This window comes from Perissodus microlepis, chromosome 12 (genome assembly GCF_051167445.1).
Source record: "Perissodus microlepis isolate ML-2025 ecotype Zambia chromosome 12, ASM5116744v1, whole genome shotgun sequence".
Lineage (NCBI taxonomy): Eukaryota > Metazoa > Chordata > Actinopteri > Cichliformes > Cichlidae > Perissodus > Perissodus microlepis.
The window spans coordinates 11,164,551-11,177,883 of NC_140472.1; the positions used below are offsets into that span (position 1 = coordinate 11,164,551).

At 45.5% G+C, this 13,333-nt stretch overlaps 1 protein-coding gene across 19 annotated transcripts in view; it reads left to right on the forward strand.

Moving 5' to 3' along the window:
• rimbp2b (RIMS binding protein 2b) overlaps nucleotides 1-13,333 on the forward strand; it is a 116,432-nt gene that overhangs the window by 92,273 nt on the left and 10,826 nt on the right. For 9 of the 19 annotated variants that reach the window (XR_014801818.1, XM_084946482.1, XM_084946485.1 and 6 more), the window contains 10 exons: nucleotides 524-633; nucleotides 734-1,615; nucleotides 3,986-4,137; nucleotides 4,662-5,315; nucleotides 5,549-5,698; nucleotides 6,016-6,177; nucleotides 7,657-8,433; nucleotides 9,532-9,640; nucleotides 10,190-10,315; nucleotides 11,659-11,840. Coding sequence is in view for 18 of the 19 variants with exons in the window: in XM_084946482.1 (XP_084802608.1) it covers nucleotides 524-633; nucleotides 734-1,615; nucleotides 3,986-4,137; nucleotides 4,662-5,315; nucleotides 5,549-5,698; nucleotides 6,016-6,177; nucleotides 7,657-8,433; nucleotides 9,532-9,640; nucleotides 10,190-10,315; nucleotides 11,659-11,840 (3,304 nt within the window). In the remaining variant the exon portion in view is untranslated. Of the gene's footprint in view, nucleotides 1-523; nucleotides 634-733; nucleotides 1,616-3,985; nucleotides 4,138-4,661; nucleotides 5,316-5,548; nucleotides 5,699-6,015; nucleotides 6,178-7,656; nucleotides 8,434-9,531; nucleotides 9,641-10,189; nucleotides 11,581-11,603; nucleotides 11,841-13,333 lie in introns of those variants that run through there. The other 10 variants (XM_084946493.1, XM_084946494.1, XM_084946483.1 and 7 more) reach the window with 6 other exon arrangements.

The window sequence follows — 13,333 nt, forward strand, 5'->3', positions numbered from 1 at the left end:
AATAAATAAATGGAAAAAGTTTGATTGTCATGAGTTTATCATTTCAAACCTACAGGGCTTTGTGCTTACGTTACACCCCTACCCCTAAACCAAAGTGAAATCATTGTGATCATTTAAAACAGAGGTGGTGGAAAATCTCTCGCACTGAACTGAAAATCTTGCTCTGTTATTTGCTTTCTCTCGCAGCGCTGTGGTCTTAAATGTGACTCAGTGTTTCTGCTGCTAAAGAAAATAACCTGTCAGCACAGAAAATAATTGGAATCCTCAAGCACACAGATTTGTGAAACAGGGCCAAAGCTTTCAACCCACACTCTCTTCAACCCTCTCATATTTGCAAACAGCCAAATATAATAGAACAGAAAAAAAACTTTGTATTTTCAAAGCAGCGCTCGGCAAATCGTTTTTCCTCGACATACATATTATGTTTGTGGTGTTTGATATAAAACAAACCCAGATGGAGAATAATTGCAACAAAAAAGTGTGCACTTTGGAAGCTAATTAATTTGTTTTCTTTTTACTGTAGTTACAATCCTTATGATGGACCCAATGAGCATCCTGAGGCAGAGCTCCCCCTGGTGGCTGGGAAGTACCTTTACATTTACGGAACAATGGACGAGGATGGCTTTTATGAAGGTCAGGTCTTTTTTAAAAAATGTGTTTATTTTTTTTTTTTTTTCATCTTGCACTTTACCACGTCACCAAAGTACCAGCTGCATTCTTTTTGTGTCCTCAGGAGAGCTGCTGGATGGACAGAGAGGACTCGTCCCATCCAATTTTGTAGATTTTATCCAAGATGAGGAGGCGCCCTCTGTCCAGCACAGGGACATATTAACTAAAGAACCTGGCTACCTCAACCACAGTAGCCTGAGGCCTCAAAGACCTGGGGTCGGCACAGGAACAGGCATAAGCAACCTGCTGTCTGACAGTAAATTAGACTGTCTAAGCACCAGCAGCTTGGGCATGGACCTCCTGGGCTCCTCCACCAATGGCACGGGAACCTTGGATGTCAGCATTGACGAGGTCGGTGAAGATATTGTGCCTTATCCCCGCCGCATCAACCTGATTAAGCAACTGGCCAAAAGTGTGATTATTGGCTGGGATCCTCCGGTGTTCCCACCGGGCTGGGGCTCCATTAGTGGCTACAATGTCTTGGTGGATAAGGAGGTTCGTATGAGTGTCCCCTACGGGGGCAGGACAAAGTCTCTTATTGAAAAGCTCAATCTGGCCACAAACACCTACCGCATCTCAGTGCAGAGCATCACTGACAGGGGCCCGTCAGACGAACTTCGGTGCACTCTTCTCGTGGGTAAGGACGTGGTGGTGGCACCTTACTACCTGCGGGTGGACAGCATCACGCAGGTCTCTGCTGAGCTGTCTTGGATGCCCAGCAACAGCAACTACAGTCACACCATCTTCCTCAACGGTGCAGAGTATGACATGGTCAAGGCCGGGGGCTATAAGTACAAGTTTTTCAACTTGAAGCCGATGACAGTTTACAAGGTGAAGGTTGTCGCACAGCCACATCAGGTGCCTTGGCAGCTTCCAGTGGATCAAAGGGAAAAGAGGGAAATCTCTGTGGAGTTCTGCACTCAGCCTGCAGGTCAGTCCTTAAAACGTAAGTCACCCCAGTGAAGAAATAATTGGTTTTGTGAATCACAGCAGTGGAGGAATTTTCCTCTGCATGGTGCATGGTTGCATGGCCGTGGCTAGAAATGCTGGGATATTTGTAGCCATGCTAGCATGACTACAAATATCAATGTCAGTCTCTTGGTTGGTTGGTTGATCAGTCCATCTTACTGAAGTAAAGCCTCACAAAATCCTTGGTGGTGTGGCTTTAGACACATAATACTGTTACTACTGCTGAAGGTTTGTGTTGTGCTTAAAACACATTTTGCCTTGGCTTGTCTATCTTATTTTTCTTTTTCCCACTTGGGGGCAGTATAAAGTTGTTGAGGTGAATGTTGAATGTTTACACATCCAACAGACTCAGCAACGTCAGAGAAAAATATGTAACAACATGCTTCCCTTTCTATATCTCACTTAGTCCTTAACCTTATCTCCTGTTTGGTGCCAATACAAACTGCAAACAGCTGCCTGCTGCATGCGAAAATAAGGTTAATCAGACACTCGGTGTGAAGCAAAGTCTTGTTGTTTGCAAATGCACCAAGGCAGGTACAAAATGCTTTGGATAAAAGGCTAACACGGCCTTCTTTTTATCCCAGTCCGAACGGTGCTCTTATAGACTTTGTTCTGCATAAAAAGCTTTGATTTAACAATAAATAAAAGCCTGAAAAATTTCCATCTGAGGTACCAGTCATCGTGTTTAATCAGGCACACACATCAAGGTCATTACACTTACAAACATTTTAGTCATTTTGATTTTTCCCCAGCTACCTTTATATTGCCCTCGAGGATCTGTGTGTGTGCTTTTGTGATAAGACGTAAAGGGTAGAAACACGAACAAACAAGAAAAAAGACGTTCTGATAAAGCTGTAACGTGAAAACCCGCTTAAGAAGTATTCTGAAAACAAGGGTGTAAATATTAAGCATGCATCTCTGGGATTTCTTCTCCCAGGAGGCTCTTTGTTGCTTGACTGTAGCCAGTGTTAACTTGGGTCTCACGGCCCTGCTGTCAAGCGAGAAAGGCCAAGGACAGGTAAAACTAGTCAGCCTGTTGTTGCCTATAGATTGAATATGGTTCATATTATTGCTTTTTATATGCACTCGGAGGGATGTTTAATGTGTGACACCTTCCATTTACCATGGAAGGAGACACTTCCAATTATTATGGCAGTCACTGAGAAAAGTGGAGCCAAACAGGAGATGACAGAGTTATGACGTCAAGAAGTGAAAAAAGAGAGAGAGAAAGGGGGGAAAGACGGAGATCGAGGCTGAAGTTTGAATTAACATTTTGTGTTGGCAGCTGACGAGCCCGCATGCTGAGAGTTCATTAAACGATCCATCTATTGAATATGTTAATTAGAGGCGTCTAAAATTGTCTGAATAGTGGTGGCAGACAGCCGCTGTCAGTGACGACGGCAGTATATGGAAGTGCTATATTAGGCTTCTGCACTCAGCGTGTGTTCTTCAAACAAGTTGCTTCATTAGTGCTTAGTGATGCATTTTTAATATTAGTCGCAAAGAGCGGCTACCAGTTCGCTCCCTGGAAATCAGCGTCTGCCGTTTGTGTCCACTACTACTGAAAGTGGCTCCACTGAGATATTCATTTAAACACTCGTTTCGGCTCTCGGAGGAGAGCGCGTTGTTTGTGACGGGGGCTGTTTAAAAATGACAAGAGGAAATGAAATCTCCAAACAGCTACTGCTGCTATTCAGAGACTGCGTTTTTTCCCAACAGTCAGTCTTAGAAATGTGATTAAGATTGCTCTGATGTAGATTCCTGGACGCTCGCGCAGCTGCACGTCATGGCTCGAAGATTCTGCTGACTGACTGTGACTCCCTCTTGCTCGCTGTGTGGCTGCAGGTGAACGGCGGCGCTGCACAGATGGGCATGTTGTTTAGTATACATGCAGGATGGACAGATTGAGAAAATAGCAAACTGGGGTTTTTTTGATGCTCGGAAGAATATTGTCAGCAAGAGCATGATATTGCTATACATATAGCCAATGTTGGCAGACTTGGATTTTTCAACCAGTGCCCCGACATAAACCTGTTTATAGATAGAAAGAAAAATCATCCTACTGGTAAATACTGCTATTCAGCCGTCCCCAACTGATGTTATCATATGATATTCCAGCTATTCATCTTAGTGAAATAGGTTTTAAATTCGAGACGTGTACTACAAATCCTCCAGATCGAGAACATGCTTATTCCATCCCACAGTGAAGTGGATATTGGACGCCAGCGGTCCACAGTACAAAGGTCAGCTCATTCATTTTTGATCAAACAGGCAGGGATGGCAGGAACAGGCAGTCTGTCTTTATTTCCTCTCTCCTTGTCTGATAAATGTGCACTGTTCTCCGCAGGCCCCCCTCTCCCTCCCCAGGAGGTGCAGGTCCAGTGTGGTCAAACACCCGGGGTCCTGCAAGTGAGATGGAAGCCGCCGCCCCTGACGCCTTCAGGAACCTCCAACGGAGCCAGTGTGATAGGCTACGCCGTGTGCACAAAGGGACAAAAGGTAACAAACAAAAAATTATTATTATTTTTTTTTTAGTCTTACACTGCAGATCTTAAAATGGGTAGCCTCTGCCTTCCTGAGTTGTAACTTCTCAGTAGCACTCTATTGCCATCTCCTGGAGAAAGTCTTTAATGTTCATATGCAGCCCCGAGGCATGAGAAATAAACAGGTTTGCCCTGGGTCCCTTTTTCTACAGGCTATTTTTGTTATGCACATGTATGTATCCAGTAATTATGTTTTTATCTTATTTTGAACTAAATGCCAGATATATGCTTTATTTATTAAGTATTTGACCGTTCCCCGAGAGGTGTGAAGTGAGTGTGAAGTTTAAAAATGGTGCTGTGGCTGTAAGGCTTCAAATCTGCCTGTAGTGAGTTTTTAGATTATGGTAACTGTCTCGTAGAAGTTATATTTTACGACAGCCAAGATGTAAAAGCTACAAATGCATATTGATACATGTATGTTTGTATGAGGACATTCTGAATTGCCCTTTGGTAAAGACTCTGGTTTCTTTGTAAATGCAGATAGCAGAGGTCTTGTACCCCACAGCAGACTATGTGACTGTGGACTTAACCAGGATTCAGGGTCTGGAGGCGAGGGAAGTCATTGTAAGGACGTTATCAACACAAGGAGAGTCCCAGGACTCGCCTGTGGCCATCATACCGCACAATCTCTTGGGCTCTCCACGCCTTTCCCACAGAACCACTGCACCTTCCCATCCCACACCCCACCCAGTTCACTCACAAACCCACCCTCCTTATCCATCGACGTACCCCCCGAACCACCCTCAGCCCCAGGTGCAGCCTCTGCCTCGACCCCAGCCCCACACGCTGCCCCACGCACAGCCTCATTCGCAGCCCATCCACCCCCCTCCTCCCTATCCGCAGGCTCATTTACACCGCAACTCCATGCCCAAATCCAAACCATTAGTAAGTGCCAGAGAGCCAGAAACCAAAGAGCATGAGGTGGGCCTGCGGCCAGCCCAGCCCTGGGAACGCTCCCCGTCTCCGCTGCCTCCCATGCGAGGTCCCAACCTGGAGCCACCGCCCTTCCAGCCACAGCGATCTCCCTCTCCTCAGAGGATCCTGCCGCAGCCTCAGGGAGTCCCCATCCCCAACACCATCGCCAAGGCCATGGCCAGGGAAGCTGCCCAGAGAGTGTTTGCTGAGGGTAACCGGGTGTGTGAGGATTTCACTCTTAAACCTTTTCACAGCTTGTGATGAGAGAGCTCTCAGCCAAAAAGCTAATGGTAATATCTTTTAGGCTGCTTTGTAAACAAGCAGTGCTTTGGAGGAAATCATTAGATTTGTGAAAATATAGTAAGATAGTAAGCAAGTTGTTTGTCTTTTTCATCCTCTCGGTTATTCTTCTCTCCTTTTTCCATCTAAAAGTTTGACTTTTCCCCTGTCAGGTCGAGAAAAGGAATATCTTCAGTGAGCGAGGTAATGCTTTGCATCCTGTCAACTCTGATGAGGAGGAGGATGGCTATGACTCGCCTCACGCCAGGAGGAGAGGCGCCTCGGTGGATGAATTCCTCAGAGGCTCCGAGTTAGGCAGACAGGTACTTTACAGAAAACACAAGCTGTGCTCAGCGTGTCAGGAGAATCGGTTTGCTGGATCAAATCAAATCAGTCTGAAATCAAACTGAGTCCCATCTTAATGTGTGTATTATAATCTGTACTGTAGGCTTATAATTTGGACACTTTATAAGATACATCTTGCATTCAGAACTTCCTTAACTCTTAAAGGGACAGATTCAGCAGGTTTCAGGTTGACAGCATCACACAGTTGCTGAAAATAAAAGACCTGAATTCAGAGCTTTTATTACTTACCAAACAATCGCTCTTCAGCTTGCTTTCTCTCATTCATTTCCCTTAGCACCATCATCACCACTACAGCCACAGTGAGGAGTACTACACAGAGAGCAGCCGAGGATCTGACCTGTCTGACATCCTGGAGGAGGACGAGGAGGATCTTTACTCTGAGATGCAGCTGGAGGAAGGCCGCAGACGCAGCATCAACTCGCACAACACTCTCAAGGTACATATTTACCTGCACGCCTTCACTCTACAGTGGCCTGGAGGGAGGACACAGGAAGGTGGGGAGAAATAAAGATATAGGGAAGAAGGGCTCTGCCACCTCTGGAGATACCCGCTATCTTTCACAAGCTCTACAACCAGGCCCGTCGTGGCTTTGCCTGGCTAATCTCCCGTGCCTGTTAGCTGCGTTAGCCGAATCATCCTCCCCACCCTACCTGCTCCTCCACCCCTGCCCCTCCAGCTCTGCTTTATTCTTCCCAGGCTGATCATATGGCTGTGTATACATAAGCTGTACAAGATGCATGTGAAAAGGGAAGGGTGTAAACAAATCCCCCCCCCCCCAAAAAAAAAAATACAGTGTTTACTTTTACCATTTGCATTGCATTTGGATGCTTGATTTACTGTACCAGACTAGTTTTACAAGTGTTGAAAGTCAAAATGTTAAGACTGTGAACTTGAAATGCAACTATTAATATACTGTACTGTATCAAAGGGTCATGGCATATCAAGTGCACATGGGAATCTCATTTAAGTGAGTACTTAAATGGAAATATCCACTTTTGTTTATGTCTGTCATGTCTTAATGTTTAATTTGAATGTTATTGTTAACATTGTCGGCACATGATCCCGTCTTCATTTGGTCTGTCAGCGGGGATGTGTGGAAGACAACTTGATATCATGAAAGAAAAGCATTATTATAAGAGCGAGAGCTACCTGTGCTGTATTGGCTGATCTTTTCTTTGTATTATAGCAGAAAATCACTACAGGTTTGGTTAGCATACCGCTGATTTTGTCCAGTAAAACCTGTAGATCAATGAGGTGTTAATGAGGGGTATATACTGGTGTATTAACTCTGTCTGTGCACCAGTTCTTCATCTCCTTTTTGTCATCACATCTATGTGTAAATCTCTGCTGCACATTTTTCATTCTCTTTAAACGTTTAGATGTTGTAAACCGACTGTGAATACGCAGGAGGAGTGCGTCCACTCAGCTTGGCATTGTTCTTTTGTTTTCTTCTTTTTTTTTTGCTTTTTAAAAACTTCATCTGCTCATTTCATCCTCATAAATGTTCCCACTGCCCTCACCTGTAACACTCACAGTGTCCAGTGCTTTCTTTCGTTTAAATGTTTTCCATGTGTAAACTCTGTGTCCACTTTTTACGATTTACCGCTCCATCTTAAAGCTGTGACAGATTCCTGTTCAGAGCATGCCATTTCCTCCTCACGGAATGAGACTGCATGTCTTACCACATAGCCACAAATAACTAATTCTGTCTTTATTTTGTCTTTCCCCCCCATTTGTTCTATTCACACACTGTGTTGTTTCCTGCCTGTTCTAAAACCTTCGAAAAACTTTACAAACCCCCCCCTCCCTCGCAAAAATATAAACTGAACCGTTTACTTGAACTGACTCGAACTGAACTGTGAAATTGTGGGACGTTGAACCCCCCTCCTACCCCCAACCTCGGTCGCGACTGAAGGCATATTACAAGCGTCAGGACTTAGCTGAGGAAAGAGACTGCTGGGACCTCCAGAGAGAGGTGGTGAAGCAGAAGTCGCTCCGCAGCAAGCGTCTCCACAGCATCCCCGAGGTGGCCGAGGAAGAGTCGGACAGCGTGGACAGCATGGGTCAGCGTCTGTCCTTCGAAGACGGGGGGCGACCGGGGACGCCGCACACTCAGCGGAGGATGTACCCCCAAGACGCTCACGTGCGCAACCATCTCACCCCCAGCAAGAGCACCCGCTTGCAACGCCAACGCTCTTCCCCTCGCTTCACCGACAGCCGGTACTGCTACAGCGCCGACGACCGCAGCTTGGGACGACCCAACCGCCAGAACACCAAGAGCCCTGACAGCGGTTTAGACTGCGGCAGTGAAGAAGAAGGCTCTCTAGGGCGGGGCCATCGAGGGTACTACGCTCACGGGAGCCCCATGCGAGGACCTGTGCGCATCATTCACTGTGAAGGCCCCGTAGAGAGGCGGGCGCTGGCCATGGGCCGGAAAAGGACTCTCACACGGCAGTGCAGCGTGGAGGAGGAGTTCTCCGATGTCCCAGTGATCGCGGCCAAGTCGGTACACACGGGTGATTTTAGGAACAGGGAGCACTTTGGGCCCGGTCGGGATGCTGGGCCGCGAAACTACTCCAGGGAAGGGGCCCTGAGCGAGGGCAGGCTGAACGAGCTGGACAGGGTCTATTACAGCCCCCACAGGGAGGCTAGGGCCCAGTCTTTGTCCAGGCTCAACCGGGACCAGGCGCTGGTGTGTGATTCAGACTTTCTGATGTACTTTCCATCAGCAAGCTGCAGCCATTCTGTTTTCTTAATGTTGTGTGTTTGTTTTTTTGTTTTTGTTTTCTTTTTAAGAGACCCCCCCTTTATTTCGTTTGACTTTCTGTTTTCCTCCATTCTTGACAGTTTATCACATGGTCATGGTTGGTCTCATTTGATGTTTTATTTTGTGTGAATTACTTTGCTTGTATTTCTAGTGTTCGGTGGATTTTATAAAGTAGAACTTTCAAATTACCTAAAGGCCATTTAACAAAGTTTTGACTTCTCATGTCTTTGAGGGGAAAGGCTCCATGTAAAGGAAAGTCTCTGTGCAGTGCATGGGGACATGCTGCTCCTCTGCTCTCCCCCCGCCTGTGCCTTCTTCTCTCTGCCAGCTGCAGACTTCATACGTTGCTCTCCATGTCTCACCCTCTAGAGCTCCAGCCATCTCCTGCTTTCCATCACTTCACATACAAAAAAGGAGGCCAATTCAAGACTTTTAGCCTGTTGGGATTCATTTAAGCCTTCATCTCTGTCTTAAAATTCTTCTTCATCACGACTTTTCACGTCGTTTCAGCTGATGTGATCCGAAGCCACAGGCTAAAGGCATTAGTATCTTTTGCTCATTTGACCGCAGCTTCCGGCTTCCGAAAGCTCATACTTGTTCTCTTCCCACTCTCGCTCTCTCTGTTCTTTCACCATGATTTCTGTCTCTTTGTGCCATCATTTGCTTCCTTTTCTCATCAAGGTGCTGACATGCACAGAACAAAACAAAACAAACAAATGGTCTTTAGCTTAACATCTGACCTTTCCCGAACCCCTGTCCATGTTGTTGTGTTGGGGGTTGATTTGATTTACTTTTCTTTTGATGGTTTGTTCGGTTTCTTTACCATTATTATTATTTTTTCTATTATTTTGCCTTCCTAAGGACAAATGGAAACCACATCATTTGCTCTTATGTTTTTGTTTTTAGTTGTTTTAACAGGATTGTGGGATTTCTTTTTGAAATATTATTTTAAATGTTTACTTGCCTGCAGGTTGTAGGTGAATCGCGGTGCTAACTTCTTCTCTGTTGTTTTTCACTCCTAAGATCATTGGGAACTCGCCGTCACATGGAAGCGCCGATCGTCTGGACCATTCAGGGAGGAGGCCGGTTCACATCGGCACCCCTCCTCAGCGACGACCTATTCCATCCATTGGTTAGTGAGGTCACCACATGAGGATCTCCACCTGCAGGGCCACTGATGTTTGTGCTTGTGATTTATACCATGTCTTACCCATATGAGCCAAGCTGTACATCTCTCCCATAGAGCTTAAACAACCACGTAGACCCCCCGTGTTTTTTTTTGTTTTGTTTTTTTGTTTTGTTTTTTGAGGGGGGTGGTGGTGTTTGCACACCCTGTAGCTGTCCATCCTCATGAGCTGGATTTGCCAAATGTTCACATGCAGTTTTGCAGGAAAGTTCACCTCAGACACGCCCCCACTGTCCCTGTGTTTACCGTGGGTTAACATGTTTCCATTACCAAGCCAATCCGACCTCCTCGCAAACAGTGCAAGCATTGCTGTTTTACATCCAGTGACTCCAGAGTGAAAACCTGTTGCCTTGTGCACCCTAACCCCACCCACCCACCCCCACCTCAGGGTAACCTCATCATCCTACTGTCTCAGCATGAGTGAATGGGCCATGGGGTAGAGCAGAGTGTGTGTGAGGGGGGATCTCTGACCGTTGTGATTGGTGTCTTCTGTAGAGATCACCATGGACAGTAACAGTGAGGGGAGTGAGGGGAACCTCTCACCCGTCAAGGAGGATGTTTACTATGGCAGTGTAGCTCGGCGCAGGATATGGCGATCTATGTCCTCAGAGGATCAATATGGTATGTGGTACAGCTTCTCTCCAAGATGACAATTCACCTTGACCATGCCAGAAAAGCCCAAGCGCTGTTGTTTGAACACATGCCGTGATGTCGCGGTGGTCTTTGTTCTGTGCTGGACAGCCGCTTTGTTTGGTTTAGTTTAGCTTAGCTGAAAAAAGCTGACGGGGGAAGACAAGACTGGCCACTTTTTCCTGTTGCTGGAGAATGAAAATCCCTTCCCTGTATGTACTCCTAATGCCTTAAACCCCAAGAAACCCCAACCCACCTATCCTGTCTTCCCATCTACCTTCCATGTCCAGCCCACTCTCCAACCTGCTGCAACTTAGCAATGCCTTTTTCTTTTCCTTCCCCTCCCACCTTATTCTTTCCTCGACCTCCTCTTTTCCCTCTCCCTGCCTTTATGAGACTGTAGCCCCTTTTGTTCGTTTTTGCATGAGCTGTTTACAGTACAGTGAGAAAGACGGACACACTACTGGATGAATTATTGCATTCCTGCTTTGTCGGTATCACTCAGGTGCACATTCATTACTTCCGACTGTTGAAGCACATTTTACACCACCCAAATGGCATATTTCAGTTGCTAAGTGGGAAGTTGTTGCAATATCTCCGAGCCATTTTTTAGACTTACAATCTGCCATTGTAACATTTAACATGGTGATCCATGAGAAGCATGAGGAACTGATATCAGGTTCATCCTTTCCCCCTCACTGTCCCTGATATCTATGCTGCCAGGAGCTGCTGGGGCATTTGATGTGTTATCACCCATGTGAATGTGCCTCCTTTGCCCTTTTCCTCTGCACATTGTTTCCAGATCTGGCCTCAGAGCATGACATTACACCTGTGTTGTTGTGGGAACGCCCTCCTCATTGTGTCTGAACTCGTGAAAGCATGCATGCTAATCAGCCTCTGTGAGATAAGGCAGTGAAACAGCAATGAGCAACAGTGCAGTGTTACTTGTGTCCTCCTGGTGTGTATGGTTGTTCAGCTTCCCTTGCACCCTCCCAAAACTGCCTGACACGCGTTTCCTGCCTGTGTTGTGTTGTTGTGTGACGTTTGGTAACTGACATGCCAGCAAGCAGAGATGTGTGAACAAAGAACCCCGGTGTGTTTCGATCGTTTCGTTAAAAAAAAAAAGGGGCCTGATTGTTTTCCAAGTTAATATTATAACCAAGGTAAAATTGTATTTATCGCATTAAACCCCTGGTTCCTTTTTCACACATGCATCTCATCGCCCGCTCCCCTGTCAGCTCTAACAAAGAGACATCTTCTGCTCTCATTGCCTCTACAGCCAACGTGGCTGTATAAGGCTGGTAGTAGCAGCAGAGGCCTCCTCTATGTTTCAGACGGCTATGGTGGGCGCAGGCACGGGCGGGGACGGCGCTCCCCGGATTACTACGAGGAGTCCGAGCCGGAGGAGATGACCCGTGTGTTTGTGGCTCTCTTTGACTATGACCCCCTGTCCATGTCTCCTAATCCCGACGCTGCTGATGAGGAGCTGCCGTTCAAGGAAGGCCAGATCATCAAGGTGGTAGACTGTCTCTTTAAATACGTGCATACCATACAGACATGGTGGGGCAGTATTATTGGCCGATATTAGTTATTGGCTAATCTATCAATATCAGCATTTATAACAGCTAATGAACAAAAATTTAAAAAATTAATGAAGAAATGGCAGAAACACCCTTCAGCCATATTTTGAGTGATGAAGTTGCATAGTTTGTCCACCAGAGGGCACTCCCCTTTGTAGGGCTGTTCGATATAACATAAAAACATCTATCGTTTCATTTTACACTATCGTTTGTTTCGTGGTGTCGCAAAATAAACTGTTTACAGCAACATCTTTTCATCGTTTTTATGGTCACTGTAGTGGCTATATTAATTTCTTAAAGTTCTCTCTTTCTCTTATATTTAATATAACCACACTACGGATGGACAAGCGACTGTTTTTATGCATTGTCGTTAGCAATAACGACGGTAAAACCATCGTGTGTCCGCTTGTTTATTTTCTACATAAACCTTTCACAATCCTGTTGAGACTTTTCAAAATAAACTGAACCACGTGAAAGAGTATGCAGATTATTTACGGATGAGAAGCAAAAAAGAGCCGTCAGGTGCTAAAACATAAACCTTAGACTCAAACATTAGAACAGGCTTTTCCCCGCAGCACGCTGCAACTTGGTGGCCCTTACAACTTATGTCTAAAATTGTATAGTTTCATGCATCAGTTAAAACACTCAACTCCAGGTACACGACGCCCAGCTGGAAACACTTCACGCAAGTCCAGCTGCCTGAGATTCACAGAACTTACAGACAATGTTAAATTTTTGTGATTTATTTAGTTATCGGGATGATAGATGTCTTATATCGGGATATAAGAGTTTGGTCATATCGCACAGCCCTACCCCTTTGGCAACACAACAACCAAGGAAGGCTGTCTGAAAGAAAAAAGGATCAGCATCTATCAGTATATTGGATTTTAAAATCACCAAATATTGGTATGCACCTTAAAAAAAATCCTATATCGGTCATCCTTTAGCTTCATAACCCCCAATTTTTTGTTATTAAATTCACCCACCTTTAAATGTTGTTGCCTTTAAATAGCAATCCGGTCTTTAAGTGATGACGTGATGAATCCTGCTTCCGGGTCCAAACTACTCTGCGTTAATTAAGGCTGATGTGTTTTTAACATATTTTAATGCTTTGTATCTTGTTCCATTTAATCTCCTAAAAACGGTCAGTGATCACTGTTGGCCTCTCTGGGTTTTTATTACCGATATTCATTTTAAAGTTCAGTTTTTAAAACCTTACGATGTAACTACAGCCCAGCCCATGCAGCAGTATATTAATGGCTAACCTTGTATTGAGGATATGTCTGTGAAGGTTCTCAGTCATCCAGGTCATCGTAGTCAAAGGAGCTTTGTATTGAGGATAGATTATCTCAGTTGTTCTAGTGACTGAAGTTTGTCCGTTTACAGCATCCTGCCATGCGATTGCATTTGTCCCTAACCATCGGGAACC